The 18,790-nt window shown below is 42.4% G+C and overlaps 2 protein-coding genes across 3 annotated transcripts; one reads left to right on the top strand and one right to left on the bottom strand.

Moving 5' to 3' along the window:
• The first annotated feature begins 393 nt into the window (after positions 1-393).
• LOC118427732 (hyaluronidase-1-like) lies at positions 394-5,260 on the top strand. The gene is made up of 10 exons (XM_035837653.1): positions 394-626; positions 1,099-1,252; positions 1,672-1,809; positions 2,258-2,503; positions 2,717-2,947; positions 3,252-3,341; positions 3,758-3,870; positions 4,240-4,390; positions 4,642-4,783; positions 5,095-5,260. Exons 1-9 carry the CDS (start codon positions 454-456, stop codon positions 4,774-4,776), a joined length of 1,431 nt encoding a protein of 476 aa, XP_035693546.1. The 5' UTR covers positions 394-453; the 3' UTR covers positions 4,777-4,783; positions 5,095-5,260.
• Positions 4,893-18,784, bottom strand: LOC118427679 (angiotensin-converting enzyme-like). Of its 2 annotated transcripts, XM_035837584.1 has the most exons (15): positions 18,542-18,784; positions 16,171-16,333; positions 15,763-15,856; positions 15,295-15,438; positions 14,622-14,813; positions 14,325-14,361; positions 9,557-9,617; positions 8,808-9,102; positions 8,375-8,473; positions 7,939-8,083; positions 7,504-7,605; positions 6,924-7,055; positions 6,082-6,257; positions 5,427-5,561; positions 4,893-5,173 (listed from the first exon to the last, which is right to left on the bottom strand). In XM_035837584.1, the coding sequence occupies exons 2-15, from the start codon at positions 16,282-16,284 to the stop codon at positions 5,091-5,093; spliced, it is 1,809 nt and encodes a 602-aa protein (XP_035693477.1). In that variant the 5' UTR covers positions 16,285-16,333; positions 18,542-18,784; the 3' UTR covers positions 4,893-5,090. The 2 variants fall into 2 exon arrangements, with proteins under 2 accessions (XP_035693477.1, XP_035693470.1); XM_035837577.1 differs by having other exon boundaries at positions 4,893-5,561.
• Between the last annotated feature and the right edge of the window lie 6 nt (positions 18,785-18,790).

Genomic DNA, 18,790 nt, shown 5'->3' with positions numbered 1-18,790 from the left:
AATCATCTTTACCATCGCGCATATCGCTAAAGTAAGACCGGCGTTCTATGCATGACTATCCCACATGCCTCCATAGAGAGCCTGCTATGGAGGCATGTGGGATAGTCATGCATAGAACGCCGGTCTTACTTTAGCGATATGCGCGATGGTAAAGATGATTGCTACTGTCGGACCGGTCTTTCTTCTAAGCTTTCCAATTGGCAAAGGGACAATGATTCTGGAAAGACGGAGGAGCGACAATGGGCTACTTCTTTCTCCTGACTACAGAGGCGTTGGGAACCTCTGCAGCTCGGGAAGATTTAGGTCAATTCAGACGCTACCAACGAGCGACCCCTATTGTCTTTTACAGATATTGTACATTTACTCATATGAGTGCAGGTCAAAGTTCACTAGGTTGACTGACAGCTGGCCAGACATGTTTTGGTCTACACGTAGTCATATGCATTTATACACATGTTGCAGCCGCTACTACTATACTACATGACTCCAAATTCAAGGATCGAGTTCCTGTTACTTCTGTGTTTGGGACAGGCGTACATCACAGTACATGGAGGACCAGCACTACCTGACAGACCTTTTTACATAGTGTGGAATGTTCCTTCTAGAAAGTGTGCCGAGAAGTTTGGGTAAGCTGGAAAGAACTGTGCTACTATATATTGTAGTTACTGTATATTGTGTTGATGTATGTTCTTATCTAGACTCAGCTAGTCCTTTGTCGGAAGCATTTTTATGGAGCACATCTGTAAAAATGCAACGTTAGACATGCAAAACAAAGATGTACATATTCAAATTTTGTTTTGTGGTGTTCGAATTCGATCAGTGGACACTTCAAAAGTCTATGACAAGTTGTTAGGAATGTAAGTAAAGGTGATCATCTATATCAGAGACAATCAAATTTCACCTCCTGTAATGATTACCGGGGACGGCGGGCGATACAGACTTCCGAACGCCATTGACCTACTCCTGACGTCACATTTCCAGAAAGTCACGTGTCACACGTAAATGGGTCAGCAGATCTACATAAAATCAGTCTGAAGAGTTACTATCTGTGTGTGTTGCATCACTTTTACTAAGACCAAAATGTTGTATATTACTTAGTGTTGAGTTCAGTCTGGACGAGTACGATATCGTCTCCAACCCCGGACAGGAGTGGAATGGAACATACGTCACTATATTCTACGAAAAGAATCTCGGACTGTCTCCGAAAATACACGAGCAGACGGGCCAGGACATCAATGGCGGGATACCTCAGGTAATGGGTAATTTCAGAGAGACAAGAAAGACTTCTCCAAAAAACTGTTACTCAAGCAATTGGATATGGTTTTAGAAAATTATTTCCAAAACCATGTCCAGTTGCTTGAGTGATTGCTTTTTGGCGTATCTTATTACCTAAATGTCTAACCTTCATCGACGTAAGAATTTTGTATGAATTTCATCATACCCATTGTCCCACTATCTCTCCATCCGATATATATGGATATAGTATCAGTATCTTAAAGGATAGTTACTATAGCTACGTTCTACTGGTACAGGCAGTAATAGATGTAATATAAATTTTAGTTACAATTTGATAATTCTGTGAAGAAGTATTCTTATTGGGGAAAACGGAGAATCCTGGCGGAAATGTTTCAATGGAATACTGTTGTAACTTCGTTGATATTTATATCACAGAGAGCCGACATTGACGCCCATCTTGCCAAGGCTACAGACGACATATACCGACTGATTCCTGACGCCGACTATCAAGGTTTAGGGGTGATCGACTTCAAACCATGGCGGCCGCTGTGGAAGCGAAACTTGGAGTCAAAAGTAAGTTTGGCAGGTACGTTCAACACTAGAACCATTTATTTCTGCTCATGGAAATTCTACTCTCTAAGCAGAGGCTGAGTCGCGTATATATAGTACTCGTATAGAAGTCGGTAGTAGTCGCTTCTTAAGCGCCGGTGTAATTTTTCCGACTACGTATATCTACGCGACTCAACCTCAATCTCTGCTTGCGTGGAGAGTAGAAAATTCTTGATTCTGATACTTTATCCTATGTATTTGCCTAAAGTGCATTTTTACGACGACCACAACACTTCACGTTTTTTACGTATACCGACTCTGCACACTCGAAACCCGTTTTACTCTCATGTGTTGTACTTTATCGACATAAATATTATCGTGAAACAAATCTATGATGTGCTGTGCCGAACACATCTGCATTGTCCTAATATCTATACGAAGAAAATTAATTTCCTTTTTGTTTCCGACGTAGAGCATCTACCGTACAAAGTCAGAAGACCTCGTCAGACAAACGTCACCACATGTTTCCGAACACGAAGTGACGTCAATGGCGAAAGTGGCGTTTGAAGGAGCAGCGAGGGCGTGGATGGGGAAAACTTTGAGTCTGGTTAAGACGTTACGCCCTGGAGGCTCCTGGGGGTTTTACCTATTCCCAGATTGTTACAATTCCCCAAGCGAAATTCAACTCCAACAGGGATCAAGCTACGACTGCACGGAGGTAACGATTTATTAAAATACATATTATATAGAATAACTATGCAAAGGGTCCAAGCCGACAAGTTGAACACATGGAAACAGTTGAATAATAGGATGTAAGGGATGACACTCGTTCCTCATTCTGGAACTTACCAGTGGGTCTATACGTTGAAAATCAGAATGTCGCTATAACTGAACACAATGTTGTTGCAAAAGTGCTCTTTATTTTCTCCAGGAGGTGAAATCTGACAATGACCGCCTACAATGGCTGTGGGAGGAAAGCTCAGCTCTGTACCCTAACATATACCTCACCAACGTCTTCAAAACACTGCCCAGTTCGGAACAGTTTGTTCGCGCCCGAGTGGCCGAGACCTTCCGAGTTATGGACGGTCGGCAAAGTTCGGCTATCCCCGTCTACCCTTACGTGCGCCTTCGGTATCGGGATTCAATGGAATGCCTCACGAAGGTTATCAATGCTTTTGTCTTTACTAGTTACACGAAGAAACTTCAAGTCACACATGCCTTTCACAGATGAATCGGACTCGATTTAAGTTGCATTTGTATCATGATTATGAAAACACATGCAATATACTTTGCAATAAACGTGATTATTTGTGCTTTAATAAAACATTGCGAGCAAAGAAAACATGTCTTGTAGATGTAATATTAGGACAACACTAACCTGAATGCACAATTAAAATGAAAAATGGTTGTTAAGAAAAATTACTCTATTTCTTTCCGTGTTGTTTAAAACTTTTTTTGTTCTTCAGGCTGATATGGTCTCCACCATACAAGAAGCAGCCGGGCAGGGCTCAGCGGGCGTGGTCATTTGGGGGGCCTCGGCTGACGTCAGCTCCAAGGTAAGAGTGCTGGTTCTGTTTGGTACCTTAGAGAAATTAAACCCAATCTTGTTGGCACTTAGGAACAACACTTAAAAGTCTGAAATGCATGTCACATGTTATATAGATAAACTGACAAATACATTTTACAGTATTCCATTAACTCTACGGAATCGCACGAACGTATGAACGGATCATCCGGAGATATGCGAACTAATTTGCCGACTGTTCATTCAAGACTAAGAAAGTCTCGTCCGTTCGGGTACTATGCTCTAATGGTCTCTAATAGGCTGAAACTGTAACTTTTGCTTATGTATTCATACTTCACTCTATCTGGAGTACGAAAGAGTACGAATACGCAAATCTCTTTATGAAATGTCACTGCTGCTAGATAATCTTAACGACAGGTCGATTTTCATTATCGTTCCTGGTTTCAGGAGAACTGTTTATCACTTCGGGATTATGTGACGACAACATTCGGGCCACTTGCAAAGGAGATGATGAAACAGGCTGCAGAGTGTAGCAGGAGAGAGTGCAGCAATAACGGCAGGTGAGAGAGGACAGTAGAATACATCCACCAGGTGCTTGAATCCCAAGCTCTCAGCTCTAATGTACCTCTTAGTAAGGATTGATATCAAATTTTGACAGTCATTCCAATATCTATTTTGTATTATTTACTATCACCCTTTAGAAACTATAGATTATGATATGTATGCTTGTTTTTAGAATTTGGGAAATCTGAATGTTGGCAATTTTTGCTGTTCTTACCAGCAGATAGTTCTACGCCGGCGAAATGTGTTCATACGTAATTTTTACCATACATATGATTTTGACCCACTTGCCTGTTTTGGCATATTTGACTGTTTTTATTTTTGACTGTGTACGTATGTCCATTTGTTTCACATTATCTATTTCGCAGATGCGTAACTGCTTACGAAAGACCGTCACTAGACGCACAAATGAAGACCAAAAGATTTGGCAATGTGGACGAGGGCATTCAAAGCGTGGTGCAGAGTACACAGGAATCGCTAGAAGGCGCTACAAGCCAGGGACAGCAGTCCAACAAACAGGTCGGCTGTTTTTTGGCTGCGACTTAGGAACAAGCCTTAAAAGGCTACATGACTCGAGCATAAAACAATGCATTGTCGTAATCATTGGGTCATCAATATAAAATACAAAATGCTCAAAATAATTAATGTATGATCGATTATGCACATGCATGTTACAAAGAGTCTCTGTGTAGCCAAGTGATACAATACATGTATTTTGTTAACATCGGATCATGCGCAGCTCATAACGACATCTCATGTCATGTTCACAGTTTTTATCAAGTGAACACGCCACCTGGTTTAGTGAGGGGCTGCAGTACCTAACAGGTCGACAGGGGACGTCGTGTCGCTGTTACCCGGGTTGGGCGGGTGAAAGATGCAGCGTGTCTACTCACATAGAATCGTAACTCAAAGGTAAGAGAAAAAATATACTGAAGACATAGTAACAACATGCTACAGCAATTTCTGTTCAGTATTTGTAGTACGTGACACAAATAGAATATTTTTGATATCTTACTCATGATTCAAACTTAACTTAAAACTCTATTTTTTGGTCAATGTTTCCACTCGACTGTAAAAGGTTTAAAACAGCTAGCAATTCAGTAAAAACGATCATAGCGTTACTTCATAATTGCAAACGCAGTTTTGTGCTATGGTTTGCTATTGCAATGATTGCATACACGTCGTCGAATTAAATCATGACGTCGACAATATTCGCCCTCTAGATCCTTGACGTCATCACTGTCGAGGCGAGGACTGCCAGGAAGACGACAACAAGTGATGATGTCATTCTTGGGGAATCATCTGTGATGAACAACAAATTGACAATGTAAAAAGTCAAAGGCAAACAATAATCGTTTTTCGTTCTTATCGCTACCAACGTTACATTTCTATGCGATATTCTAGTATTCTCTTTTGTGAGCTGAAATATTAGTTTAGAGTTTGATTGTTAGAAGATGCTTAGATGTAAAAAAAAAGCAAATATCTGGGTACGCCTCCATGTTGTTGCCACTATATATCATGTCACATGAAAACGCTCTGTAGATCGAAGACCTACCGTTCGGGGTTTCACAGAGGATCGGATCCTCGTCTGAGTTGTCGTCACAGTCCTGGATCCCGTCACACTTGTCGGCAGGCCGGACACACCTGGACCCCTCCAGACACGTGAAGCCACCTGTTCCCTCACAGTCGTCTGTACAGGTGCGCAGATGGAATATAATAAAGCAATTTATGTAAAGACAAGCAAATGGTAACAGACATGGGCATTTTGTCCAGAAAAGAGTAACGTTAGATGCATGGCATTCTATGATATGCTCTACAATCATGTGTACCCTGAAATAAAAGTATGGAGTGGAAGTGCTCAATGATTAAAATTTCGATGACTCATTTAAAGGCTAATATCGTAATCCACTTATCCGACAACAACCCAGCTGGCTGATTGTTCACTAGTTTCATGCTTTGACGTGAAGACTCTTCCCCTTCATCGCGCATGCAGTTCAAACACTTTGCCGCACGATGACGCTAGTTGACCATTACCGGGCGATAGAACGGCAATGAGAACAAATCCCGACAAAAATCGACTAATAGAGAAGCACAATGCAAATCGCTATTATACGATGAATTTTTTTACAGATTTTCAAGACACTTCTCCTTGATATAGCTTTTTTGTCACTTTTTTTCCTGTTTCATTCTCATAAAACGTCGTGACTTACATGGTGGGGTCCAGCCGTTATTCCAGCCCAGAGTCTCGTTCTCGTTCTGTTTCTCCAGCCAGTCAATCAGAGGAGCGAAGTACTGTAGTATGGCGGCCGCGGACATCTCACGATCTCCGGTCAGAACCTCGAACGCCTCCGGCCAGGGTTGGCTCTTTCCCATCCTCAACATTTCACTGCAATATGATAGACATTAACATTCTGATTATTTCTCTCTCTCTCTCTCTCTCTCTCTCTCTCTCTCTCTTTCTGTTTGTCTATCTGCCTGTCTGTAGCTATCTCTTCATCTTTTATCTCCCCCCAAAGATAGATGTAAGCAACACTTGATATTGAATGTCTCTATTCCATGGTTGCTTTTGAAATAGATTCATTTTACATACAGTAAATGCAGAAATGTTCGCGGTGGATTAATGTTCGCGGTTTTCGCGGTGACCACTTCACCGCGAACTTAAAACCACCGCGAACATTTTTCTATTATGGTATTAGATTGCAGTCGATGGTGTTACCGCGAACTTAAATCCACCGCGAAAAGTCCTTTTTCCCGCTACCGCGAAATTAAATCCCCGCGAACTTAAATGCATTTACAGTATGTCATGATGAAACCTTGATCTCAGTAGACGTCGGTAAAACCATGCTTACATGTCCGACTTCTGCAAAAACACAGCCATTGTGACGGTAACTTTTTTTTAGTTCTTTAAATAGCTTGAGCTTCTAGTTGCTAATTCAAGCTCTACCAAAATGGGAATAAGTTTGCCTACTTTCTGGGACATCAATAGTGTACGTTTGTTTTGTAGAAAATTGAGTCCCTTTGCATCGTAGTACGGTAAAACACTAAATCTTACGCCAGTCTGCTGCCGGCTACGTCCTTCATGGCCCCGGCGGACGCGTCGCACTTGTGCAGGTCTCCTGTATAGCCCGACAGACTGCACATGGCCTCATGGAACTGGAACTGGATGACGAAACTCACAAAGTATCTGCAAGTACAGTGGAACAGAAGTTATCAACAGACAGTAGTCTACTACTACATATCTCACATTCTCCGAGTGTGCACGTCGTAACGTCAGCCAAACGCAATCCGTGTACGTGTGTATTTGCTTGTTTCTTTGTTTTGTTGGGTTGGGTTCGTGTTTTTTTTGTTCTGAGTGTTGCTCGTCTTCTACGACGCAGCCAAGACGATCCTCAAGTTGCTGTCGTTTATTTATCGTGCGACGAATGTGACCAGTACCTTATCGGCAAAATGAACTGTGTGGTTTATACCACCCGATAGAAGATACACAATGGTAAACTTTTAGTGGGTCCGCCAAGAAGGAAACATCGACAGCACTGGCATTTGAAGTCACCCTAACAGAATAAGAATTATGTCAGTTCTTAAACATTTGTATTGACGTTGTAGAGAACACATTAATCAAACGTGCCCCGTACCTTATGTATGGAGTATTGGCGGGAACGTGGTACTTGCTGCCAGCATCGAAGTCCTTGTCTGGATTTCTCGGTACAGGAGGTACAATACCCTGGTACTGGGTCCTTAAACGACGAGGAAAGCATGTACAAATGTATAACATTCAGAGCAAGTCGTGCAGACAAAGACTATTTCAAACGATTAATGATTTTAGATTTCTACCTTTATTTTCAAAACACATTTAAGGTTACACATGAAATGTTTTGATCGTTCAGCTGCAAACTACCCACGATTAGGATACGTCACAAGTCACAAGATTATAAATACATTATCACTGACTGGCTGGTTCATATCAAAGCACTGAACTGCTGCGGTAAAATGCTATTGCAAGCTACCATGAACCGCCACCTTTATCAAAATCGCTTTGAGAGCATAGACTGACGTTTTTACCCATCTACCTCAGTTTCCACCACTCCTCATTGTACTTGTCCTTCGTTGTGCTTCCGTCGAAAACCCGCCACCTCCACTGGTCGATCAGGTAACCGAACGGCAGGAAAGCGATCTTCTCCAGCGCCATTTGCATCAGGAAATTGATGTCAACCTCTGCAAAAACATTTGATTTTAAAAACTGCTGAGCCTTTCCGTTAAGGAATAAAACAGTGAATTTATTAAGTTGGACTTGGAGTAGCCTCCCGTCGCATACTTGGGGAAAACTAGTACTCCCTTCTAGTACACGGGACTAGTACACGGGGAACTCCCTTCACACACGGCAAACTCCTTTCCTCAACAAACTCCCTTTCCCGACATAAGAGAACCTAGCTAACGTTGAAAATCGCTAACCCGGTGGGCTAACGCTGTGATCAAGAGAGACGTTTTAGCTCCATATCTACTTACCAGGATCGTCCACCAGCTCGGGAAGGAGTCCGACCTTGTTGAGATGGGCGGGAGTGGACACGGACAGAGCCAACAGGTCACCCACGGCCTCATGGAACCCTGGCGGCCAAAAGGACATACGCTACATACTAGCAATCTGGTGTCTTCTTTTTCAAACGATAATTGGCACGAATCGGGCCAGCTTCAATAGATATTGCTTCAAATTTGGAGAGATTGGCAAATAAAAATACTATTTACATATTTAACATGTAACGTTATAGACGATCAAAAACAAAAAGAGCCAATGTTGCTGCTTATTTTCCATCGAATCGTTCCCTCTAGATCTCTGTATTAGGCTGTGAAGAATATCTGGGATATACTGCAGTGCTTTTTCAGTAGCTAGGTGGCACTAATGGATAATATCTTTGGAAAGTTCTATCTCATTCTAGTGTACCTGGATTAGCGCCCTCGCGGAAGGGCAGCGGTTGGTGCGCGTACTGCAGGAAGTACTCTATATGCCCCATCTCGTGATGGACCGTCACCAGGTCCTCCTGGTTCACCTTCGTGCACATCTTGATCCTGACGTCATTGTCCAGGTAGAAGTCCCATGCCGAGGCGTGACAGACGACCTCCCTGTCGTCAGGCCGGACGAACATGGTCCTGTCCCAGAAGCTGCCAGGCATCGGGATCTGCCCCATCTCACGGAAAAACTCGTCCGACAGGTTGAACATTCTCCGGGCGTCGTAACCCTTCAAAAGAAATGATTTAACGGTTATTTTTACGCTAGGAAATAAGATAGCAATGTGGGACACAGCATGAAAGTTAGTCTGTGTTGATATACGGAGTAGTAGTAAATAGAATATTAACTTCGTAACATCACCAAAGTTTTTGACAAGTTAATCGACACATCTACCATCAATGAACCAGGACGGGGATCTCTATTAACTACCAACAACATTTGAGCCATTGTTCACGCCACACTTCCGTAATAGAACGTGTACTGAAAACCCCTGCATGTCCGCATTCATCTTTAAGCGCGAAAGAAACTCAGAGAAACGATCGAAGTCTAATCCTTGTGTCTTCTCAAATCGTTTTATTCAACCATTGTATTGTCATAAAATGTCATTAGATAGCACTACTTTGTCTTATTTATACCTATATAAAGAGGGACTCGAGCAGAAAAAATGTTGGAAGTTTTCTTACCTGTCTCACCATCTCATCCGTTACGTCAATACTTGGCTTGTTGGGAAACGGAATGACAAGCACTGGACAAAATGGATACGGATGCGGGCATATACCGATACGGATGCGGGCATATACCGCGGTATTCGTTAGGTGCGGATGCAGAAGAATCCAAACAAATACGAACGAATCACAGATTCTAATAGGATACGACAAAACACTGAACAGATACGATACTGTATCCGCTAGGATGAAAAATACGAAGAGATACTATGTCGTCTACAGTTGGATCCCTTACTGTTAACAAATACGAAAATGTCATTTGCTCGAATCCTTCAATTTGGAAATCTGCAATGTTCAATCTGGTCTTGAGTTTCCTTTTGCGTCATAAAAACATTTTACCCATCGGCGGGCCCACTCTTCGATAAAAGTACGTTCTGAAAATACACAAATACTAGAAGATCCCTATTCCGTATTTCTATGGATCCGCTGGCCCATTTCACGGCAAAAAGGCATCAAGGATAATCTGCAGATCCTAACGAATCTCTTTTCTGTATTTTCTATGGTTCAGATGGCCCACTTCGCGACAGAAATGTCCAGGGTCAATCTATGGATCCTAGCAAATCCTTTTCCCGTATTTTCTACGAATACGTTGCCCCACCTCACGGCAGATGGATCCTAGCAAATCCTTTTCCGTATTTTCTATGGATTCGTTGCCCACCTCACAGCAGACGGATCATAGGAAATACCCTTTCCGTATTTTCTATGGATTCGTTGCCCCACCTCACGGCAGACGGATCCTAGGAAATACCATTTCGTATTTTCTATGGATTTGTTACCCCCACCTCTCATTTTTCACAAAAAGTACAGGTTTCGCGAAAAGAAGTCCGATTTCCGATCAGACATACACATTGTTTGTCGAAAAATAGTTATTTGCTCTCTTGAGCCAAAAAGAGCATTTTTCACAAAAAATACAGGTTTCGCGAAACAATGTCCGATTTCCTCGGAACCAACTTTATTGCATGCGGAAAAATTCCTCGACATCAGACATACACCTTGTTTGTCGAAAAATGGTAATTTGCTCCCCCGAGCCAAAAAGAGCATTTTTCACAAAAAATTCAGGTTTCGCGAAACAATGTCCGATTTCCTCGGAACCAACTTTATTGGATGCGGAACGGTTCCTCTACATCAGGCATAAACCTTGTTTGTCGAAAAATGGTAATTTGCTCTGCTGAGCCAAAAAGAGCATTTTTCACAAAAAATACAGGGTTCGCGAAACAATGTCCGATTTCCTCGAAACCAACTTAATTGCATGCGGAACGATTCCTCAACATGCAGACATACACATTTTTTGTCGAAAAATGGTAATTTGCTCTACTGAGCCAAAAAGAGCATTTTTCTCAAAAAATTCAGGTTTCGCGAAACAATGTCCGATTTCCTCGAAACCAACTTTATTGCATGCGGAACGGTTCCTCGACACCAGACATACACATTTTTTGTCGAAAAATGGTAATTTGCTCTGCTGAGCCAAAAAGAGCATTTTTCACAAAAAGTACAGGTTTCGCGAAACGATGTATGATTTTCTCCGTACCAACTTTATTGCATGCGGAATGGTTCCTCGACATCAGACATACATATTTTTTGCCGAAAAATGGTAATTTGCTCTCCTGAGCCAAAAAGAGCATTTTTCACAAAAAAATACAGGGTTCGCGAAACAATGTCCGATTTCCTCGAAACCAACTTTATTGCATGCGGAATGGTTCCTCGACATCAGACATACACATTTTTTGTCGAAAAATGGTAATTTGCTCTACTGAGCCAAAAAAAGCATTTTTCACAAAAAATTCAGGTTTCGCGAAACAATGTCCGATTTCCTCGAAACCAACTTTATTGCATGCGGAACGGTTCCTCGACACCAGAAATACACATTTTTTGTCGAAAAATGGTAATTTGCTCTGCTGAGCCAAAAAGAGCATTTTTCACCAAAAATTCAGGTTTCGCGAAACAATGTCCGATTTCCTCGAAACCAACTTTATTGCATGCGGAATGGTTCCTCGAAATCAGACATACACATTTTTTGTCGACAAATGGTAATTTCCTCTGCTGAGCCAAAAAGAGCATTTTTCACCAAAAATTCAGGTTTCGCGAAACAATGTCCGATTTCCTCGAAACCAACTTTATTGCATGCGGAATGGTTCCTCGAAATCAGACATACACATTTTTTGTCGACAAATGGTAATTTGCTCTGCTGAGCCAAAAAGAGCATTTTTTCACCAAAAATTCAGGTTTCGCGAAACAATGTCCGATTTCCTCGAAACCAACTTTATTGCATGCGGAATGGTTCCTCGAAATCAGACATACACATTTTTTGTCGACAAATGGTAATTTGCTCTGCTGAGCCAAAAAGAGCATTTTTCACCAAAAATTCAGGTTTCGCGAAACAATGTCCGATTTCCTCGAAACCAACTTTATTGCATGCGGAATGGTTCCTCGACATCAGACATACACATTTTTTGTCGACAAATGGTAATTTCCTCTGCTGAGCCAAAAAGAGCATTTTTCACAAAAAATTCAGGTTTCGCGAAACAATGTCCGATTTCCTCGAAACCAACTTTATTGCATGCGGAATGGTTCCTCGACATCAGACATACACATTTTTTGTCGACAAATGGTAATTTCCTCTGCTGAGCCAAAAAGAGCATTTTTCACAAAAAATTCAGGTTTCGCGAAACAATGTCCGATTTCCTCGAAACCAACTTTATTGCATGCGGAACGGTTCCTCGACATCAGACATACACCTTGTTTGTTGAAAACTATTAATTTGCTCTCCTGACCCAAAAAGAGCATTTCCATGTTCGTTGACAGCCAGGGATCCATGTATATACGACAGCGTATTCCTTGTGTGTTATAATTCCAGCAGATACAGTGTCGCATCTGTTCGGTACTTTGGCGTATCCTTTAGAATCTGGGATTCGTTCGTATTTGTTCGGAATCTTCCGCATCCACATTTGAGAGATTTGACGGATACCTTGGTATCTGCCGGGATCCGTACCCATCCGTACGCTGTAGAAAGGCTATAAATGGCTAAATGAAATATAACAAAATACACAGGATTCGAGTGTTTAATTGTATTAAAGCTACAAGTGACAAGTAGAATCTTTAGAAAGGCGTCCTAACAGAAATTCTGCCTGCGCCTATCGAACGGTTTAATACACTTCTCCCGGCCATTCAGCGTCGATCTGGTAAAATAATAGTAACTTGTTGCTTGTTTCATGTGTTTTGTCCGGGTCAAATGCGTGTCACAGCCACTGTGCTTTTTAAATGTAAATTTATTCGGTGTTAATTGGTAAACAAGCAATCAGCACCAACGGGGGGCAGGTCTCCGTTCGGGCCAGATGAGAGTCATGTGACAAGGAGTACCCAATGACAGGCAAGTCTGGGGATTTCAAATGTACCGTTATGCGAGACGAAGCAAGCATTTTCCGGGCCTCTGTTGCGAGAGGAGAAGAAATGGAGAAAGTTTGGACCTGTTTTACCTCTGAAGTTCTGGTCGGGACTTTGCTTTCCAGCTGGGACCCCGCCGACCCAAAGAACGCCAAGCTATATGCGCTAGGATGCCTGGATTCTGTACAAAGTTGATGAGGCGGATTATGTTGGAGATTTGTGCAAGGTCACGGAATGGTAAATTCACTTTGAGCCGAGATTGCAAGGTGAACAAACTTTGCGACCTATCCAACACAAGTCATATGGATCGGACTGCGCAAATCTCAGCGGATTATTCCTCCTTCCGTAGCCTGTTGGAACCGTGTGCTCTTTTTAATAACTACCCCTGGTCCCGGCCCCGGAGTGTCGCTGGACAATGGAGTCTGAGTTGGACCAATTGGTTGGACACAGCACAGAATCGTGAATCATTTTGAAATTGCACAGTCACTGCGATTGATCCCAATGCCATCGACGTTAACTACAAGTTTTGAATAAAAGGCCGCAAAATTATATACCTGGATATAAGACTATATGGATATTTCCGATCCAACCAAATGCGAAACCTGTATCCCCACTTATTTGCTACGTATACTTTTCTTGGATCCCATTCAAGAAAATCCGAAATCTGAATTGTTCCGTAGGTATGTACTATCTAAACTTAGACAAAATACGGGCGGATACCGCATTTCGTATCTGCATAAACGTATCCAAAATACGGGCGGATACAGCTTTCGGATTTGGTTAGGATCCGGGAAAATCCGCATTTCGTATCTGCATAAACGTATCCAAAATACGGGCGGATACAGCTTTCGGATTTGGTTAGGATCCGGGAAAATCCGCATTTCGTATCTGCATAAACGTATCCAAAATACGGGCGGATACAGCTTTCGGATTTGGTTAGGATCCGGGAAAATCCGCATTTCGTATCTGCATAAACGTATCCAAAATACGGGCGGATACAGCTTTCGGATTTGGTTAGAATCCGAGAAAGTCCGAATTTCGTATCTACGTATACGTAGCAAATACGTTTGGGATTTGGTTAGTATACGGAAAAATACCGACGTTTCGACGTGTTCTCCGCGGTAAGGATACGAAAAAATACCAATGGGATCCACTACCGTATTTGCCAAAAATACGGATTTCGTATTTTTCCGTGTTTAATTAGTCCGGATTCGAGAAAATCCGAAATTTCGGATCCGTAACAGATTCCGCTCGCATCTGTCCGTAAACGATCGTATCCTTCAAGGATACGGAAAGATAACGGCCCGGATTTGACTGCATTTGAACCCATTTTTTCCAGTGAAGGTTGTAGATGTTTCCCCACGTCTGGGCCCACATGTTACCTACGATGGATCACAATAGAGCACAAAATAAGTTATAGCCTGACACACAGAGACAGGGTGGTATATAAACGTCCTGACACCGTTTACAATTTGTGACGTCACGTGTTTGTAAGATCACGTGACCTGTTAAGTTATTCCAACTTGACGAAGACTGAAGAAGATGGCTAAAATTCAATGAGTTGTGTTGTGTTGTGTTGTGTTGTGTATTCGAATGCAGTTCAGCTTATGACAGTTTTACATGGTCTCAAATTTAGTCTCACCCAATAGATGGGCCGGGATTGGCCCCTCGGCGTTCACCATTTCCGCTCCGTACGTGTTGATGAGTTTCCTCCTGACGTAGGCGTGCAGGTTCTGGTACAGCGGCTGTAGGTCCTGGTAGATGGTTTCCAGCTGCTGTTGCAAGTCTGCAGTCTCGTACCAGGATCGCCAGTACTCCCCTGTGTCATTCCAACCTAAATGAACAGGGGAACATCTCATACTTCCGTGCTGTATAAATATTCAAGTTTTTGTGAATTTCTAGCTTTATTGATTATTGTGAATTTCTCGATCGCCAAGTTCGTCTTTGCACCAAGTTCGTCTTTGCATTTCCCTGACTTCTTGCAATTGTGAGACATTGATTGTACCCAGTTTCTGCCATCAATTTTGGATCAGGGCTAAACCAATCTACAGTCACACTTTTTCCCGCCACAAATTCTGCACCTTGGACCCCGACCAGAGGTAAAACCTTGCACACATCCCAATACAAACAATGAAATCGAAACCAATACCTCGGCTCTCACGGAGGTAAATACAGAGTGAGGAAACATGATTTCTTAGTGAGCAGCTCCGTGTAACAGAAATAGCTCCTTAAACGGTTGTTCTCTAATCAAATTCAAAAACAAAATTTCAATGTTAAGCTTTGGTCTGTTGTCAACTGCTAATGTTTCCCCTTACCATCTGCTCTCACGGCCTCATTACTGAGTTCCACGAACTGCGAGTAGAGATCTCCGAGACGGCGCCCGGCCGCGTCACGCCAGCCCTCCCAACAGAACAGCAGTCTGTTATAGTCGGTACTGTCGGCCATGCAGTCTTCCAGGCCTGTCGAGTAGGAGTGCGATTTTAGTCACAGGTTTCAAGAGGCAACTACGAAAATCAAGTCATCCAGGAACATTAGAAATACCCTAGGGAATGCATGGGTTTGAAACTTCTCCAATACCGTGGTGTTGTGACACCACGGGTTTCGCTCCTGAGGCGTCACCAAAATCGACAGTACAGATTTTGAAGCCGTACATTGCTTACTAAGTAGTCGTTCGCGGGGCCCAAATTAATAATGCATAGTACCGCATACTTTCCAAATCTAGAATACAAGTATGCGGTATACATACATTGTTTATATCGTCCGAATGAATTTTGACCTTTTACCTGGGTTCAGATCCAGGCACGTTTTGGGGTCGTCATACTCGCAGGCCTGCCCTGTGCTGTAGATCTCTTCCATCTCCGATAGTAGGTTGTTTAACTGTGAAATTGGAGCAGGGAAGGTGTGTTTGTGTGTGTTCAAAATACAGTATTCACTTTCAGTATGTTTGTGGATAACAGATCTGATTTATATCTTCTACCTGCGTCGTCAAGGGAATACAATGACTGTAGATCTCTTCAAAATACAACGGTAGATCGATGCGTATGTAATACATTTGCACACCAGGTACAGATGCAGTACACAGTATTGTACTACTGCACTCTGAATGCAAGTCTGTAATACTTGGCAATGTCTGAAACAGATTGTTTCGTTTGTTATAGATTATAAAGTCATTTTTGTTTGTGGTATCACACCTGTTCAAGCTTCTCCTCGTCCTCCAAAGCGGCCGTGCCCAGCGTGGTGATCATACTGAACAGCCGCTTCACCGTGACGTTGCTGAAGTTCTCCCAGTCATACTCGGGAGGCATTCGTGGCCGCCTCTTTGGCAAACTTTGCTACCTCCAAGTTCAGCTCAACCTGTGAAAGTATTTAAGTTTTACAGAAAAGATTCACAAAAGTTTGTCATGTGCTACGGTCACATTTGCATCGGGTGTACTGTGCCCGTAAAGTGCAAAGCCCCGACTGGGTTCTAGATCTGAAGCCACACAATTGTCCCGATGGACATCCGAATTGGGGACGGATGGGGTAGTTGGGATGTGGGTGGGGGCAAGTATAGCCGATTTTTCATGATGAGGTTCAGGTTATTGACATACTACTCCTGGCGCCCAGTGAAAGCACACACAACCTGCCAATCTTCCAACGGTCATGAGCTTGGTAAGTGGAAGAATAACCATATGATAACCCCATCCACATTAAGTGTTTAATCAATGTGTAGTTTGTCACGTTAGCAGGTTATTGGTGTCTTCATAGAGGCGGTGGAGTAGGAAAGATTGTGGTGGCGGTAGTGGTTTGCGTGTGTAGGGGTGTACTATACAAAAAATGCACAACGTGGCATTTACTCCTTCTTGTAACCGTTGATTTGAAAGTCTGGTCATCGACCAACTGTATTTAACTAGTTAGATAAAATTCCAGATAAAACCAGGTCGTGTTGATAACGCCCCACATTCCTAAAATACTACGCAACACCTTCTACAACGGAATGAAAGTTCATGACTTGAAAGACTTGAAAGTTCATCTGTGTTGGTAAAAGTCTGGAAAAGGGTGAACTGTAAGTTCCAACACAGGTGCAGTGGATTCTTCCTTTCTTGACAAAGACTGGAGCTGATCTTTTGTGTGTTGTGTTGAAAAGTGCACGTACAGCTCAACTTTTTTCCGGAAATATGAGACGTTACATTTCTTTCCCGGTCTTTTATTATAATAGGTAACCCTAGTTCACCTTTATCCGCGTGGTAACCTATAGTCGTTGTTTTCAAAGCAGGGTATTTATAATAGGGATATCATGCCTAAGAAATCTGAATTCAAGCTGCTATATTTTGGATATATTACAATTTGAAACAACCGTCTGTCGACTTCATATCCCTAAATACGCTGTTTTGAAAAACAACGGATAAAGATTACCCCACGGATAAAGGTGAACCAGCGTTACCGGCCTCTCTCGTCACTAAGGCGTGATTGAGGGGGTTGTTTTTTGGAGACGCAGTCCCTTATCGATCTCCACCGTGGAAAGTATGACCCTTGCAAAAACCTAAAAAGGGGTTAAGTAAAGGGCACGACACGAGCCGGCCAGAGACCGAAGTCCATCTCACGTCTGGTCTCCAACGCACAGAACACTCGTTATAAAGTAGGTTACAGATATTATATGGACATATCTGTCTTGTTTCTAGGTACCTTCCGTTGCCATTTCTATGTCAGCCCATTTCTGAACACTCACTCCTTGAATAATTTCTTCATCAAAAAAGGCCGAACGAAAATAGATACTCGTGATTTGTTCTTCTCCCATTCCTTCTTGCTCCTATTGTGTTGCAATATAATTTTCATCCTTCATTATTCATCAACATTCTGTTTCTTTCTCTTTAGTATAGATATATACATATTTGACCTGCTGCTTTAAACTAACGCAACAAGATGTTGGTTGGGTTCATACTGCGCAGTTGTGTAAGGATTTGTTTGTTCAGTAGAGATTGTGGTGCAAATATGCACTTTGATAATGAGGGAGTAGCCGTTCCCTCAACTTAGATAACTGCCAGGTCACGTAAATGATTACAAAGTTTTCAGGTGCGCTGTCAGACTTGTTTGCCAAAAGTAATACACAAGTTTTTTGTCGACGATCCAGGAAACAATACCTGGTATATCTGCAAAAATGTGGGTAAACAAAATAACAGACATAATTGCACTGAGAATTGCCGAGTTTCTGTAAGACCGGTCTCACTAGCTGCAATGATTTGAAAAAATGCCACACGCACAATGCTTTACTTAGTTGTGCTTTCATAGGTGTGTTTGGATCTGGCTTAGTCTCGGACGATTTTGAATTATTTTGTACGTCTTTTTTACAGCAGCTAACCTTTAGATAGCTCTATACCAATAAAGACCAAAGAAAGAGTGCACCACTGGAGACGTAAAACGGCATATTCATTTGTTGGGATATTACCGTAGACCCCCGCCCAACCCATGAGACAAGGAAACGGGCGCTAGTACATGCGTTGCGTTTTTTTGTTCTCAATCTCAGTTTTGCCCGACTAAAGAAAACAGAAGACATAGAGACAAAGTTGAGGATATATTTGATACCTGTTTCTTGGCGTTTTCGTCAGTCAAGTCCGTCTGGTAGTTCCATCCAGCGATGACGGCACGGTTCTGCAGTTCCTTCGCCAGTGTGTCGTACTCGTCCAAAAATATCACTCCCTCGGATTCGTTCTTCTTCTGACAGTGGATTGGGACGGAAAACAGAACGACAACCACGATGCTCAGGTGCAGGATAAAACGCGCCATATTTTTTTTTCCTCAGCTGACTCAGGTGAAGTGATGTAACTATGTCTG

The sequence above is a fragment of the Branchiostoma floridae genome, chromosome 1, assembly GCF_000003815.2.
Source record: "Branchiostoma floridae strain S238N-H82 chromosome 1, Bfl_VNyyK, whole genome shotgun sequence".
Lineage (NCBI taxonomy): Eukaryota > Metazoa > Chordata > Leptocardii > Amphioxiformes > Branchiostomatidae > Branchiostoma > Branchiostoma floridae.
The sequence above is the reverse complement of the archived record's forward strand: the minus strand, read 5'-3'. Positions and strand labels throughout refer to the sequence as shown.

What these genes read in the sequence shown, in the direction of transcription:
- LOC118427732 (XM_035837653.1), top strand. Translation starts at nt 454, where the DNA reads ATGTTGCAGCCGCTACTACTATACTACATGACTCCAAATTCAAGGATC. An exon ending in CAAGCTACGACTGCACGGAG is followed by an intron (nt 2,504 to 2,716) that starts GTAACGATTTAT and finishes TATTTTCTCCAG; the next exon opens with GAGGTGAAATCTGACAATGA. An exon ending in GAGTGCAGCAATAACGGCAG is followed by an intron (nt 3,871 to 4,239) that starts GTGAGAGAGGAC and finishes TCTATTTCGCAG; the next exon opens with ATGCGTAACTGCTTACGAAA.
- LOC118427679 (XM_035837577.1), bottom strand. Translation starts at nt 16,284, where the DNA reads ATGCCTCCCGAGTATGACTGGGAGAACTTCAGCAACGTCACGGTGAAG. An exon ending in AATCCCGGCCCATCTATTGG is followed by an intron (nt 14,362 to 14,621) that starts GTGAGACTAAAT and finishes GATCCATCGTAG; the next exon opens with GTAACATGTGGGCCCAGACG. An exon ending in CCGCGAGGGCGCTAATCCAG is followed by an intron (nt 8,474 to 8,807) that starts GTACACTAGAAT and finishes TTTGGCCGCCAG; the next exon opens with GGTTCCATGAGGCCGTGGGT.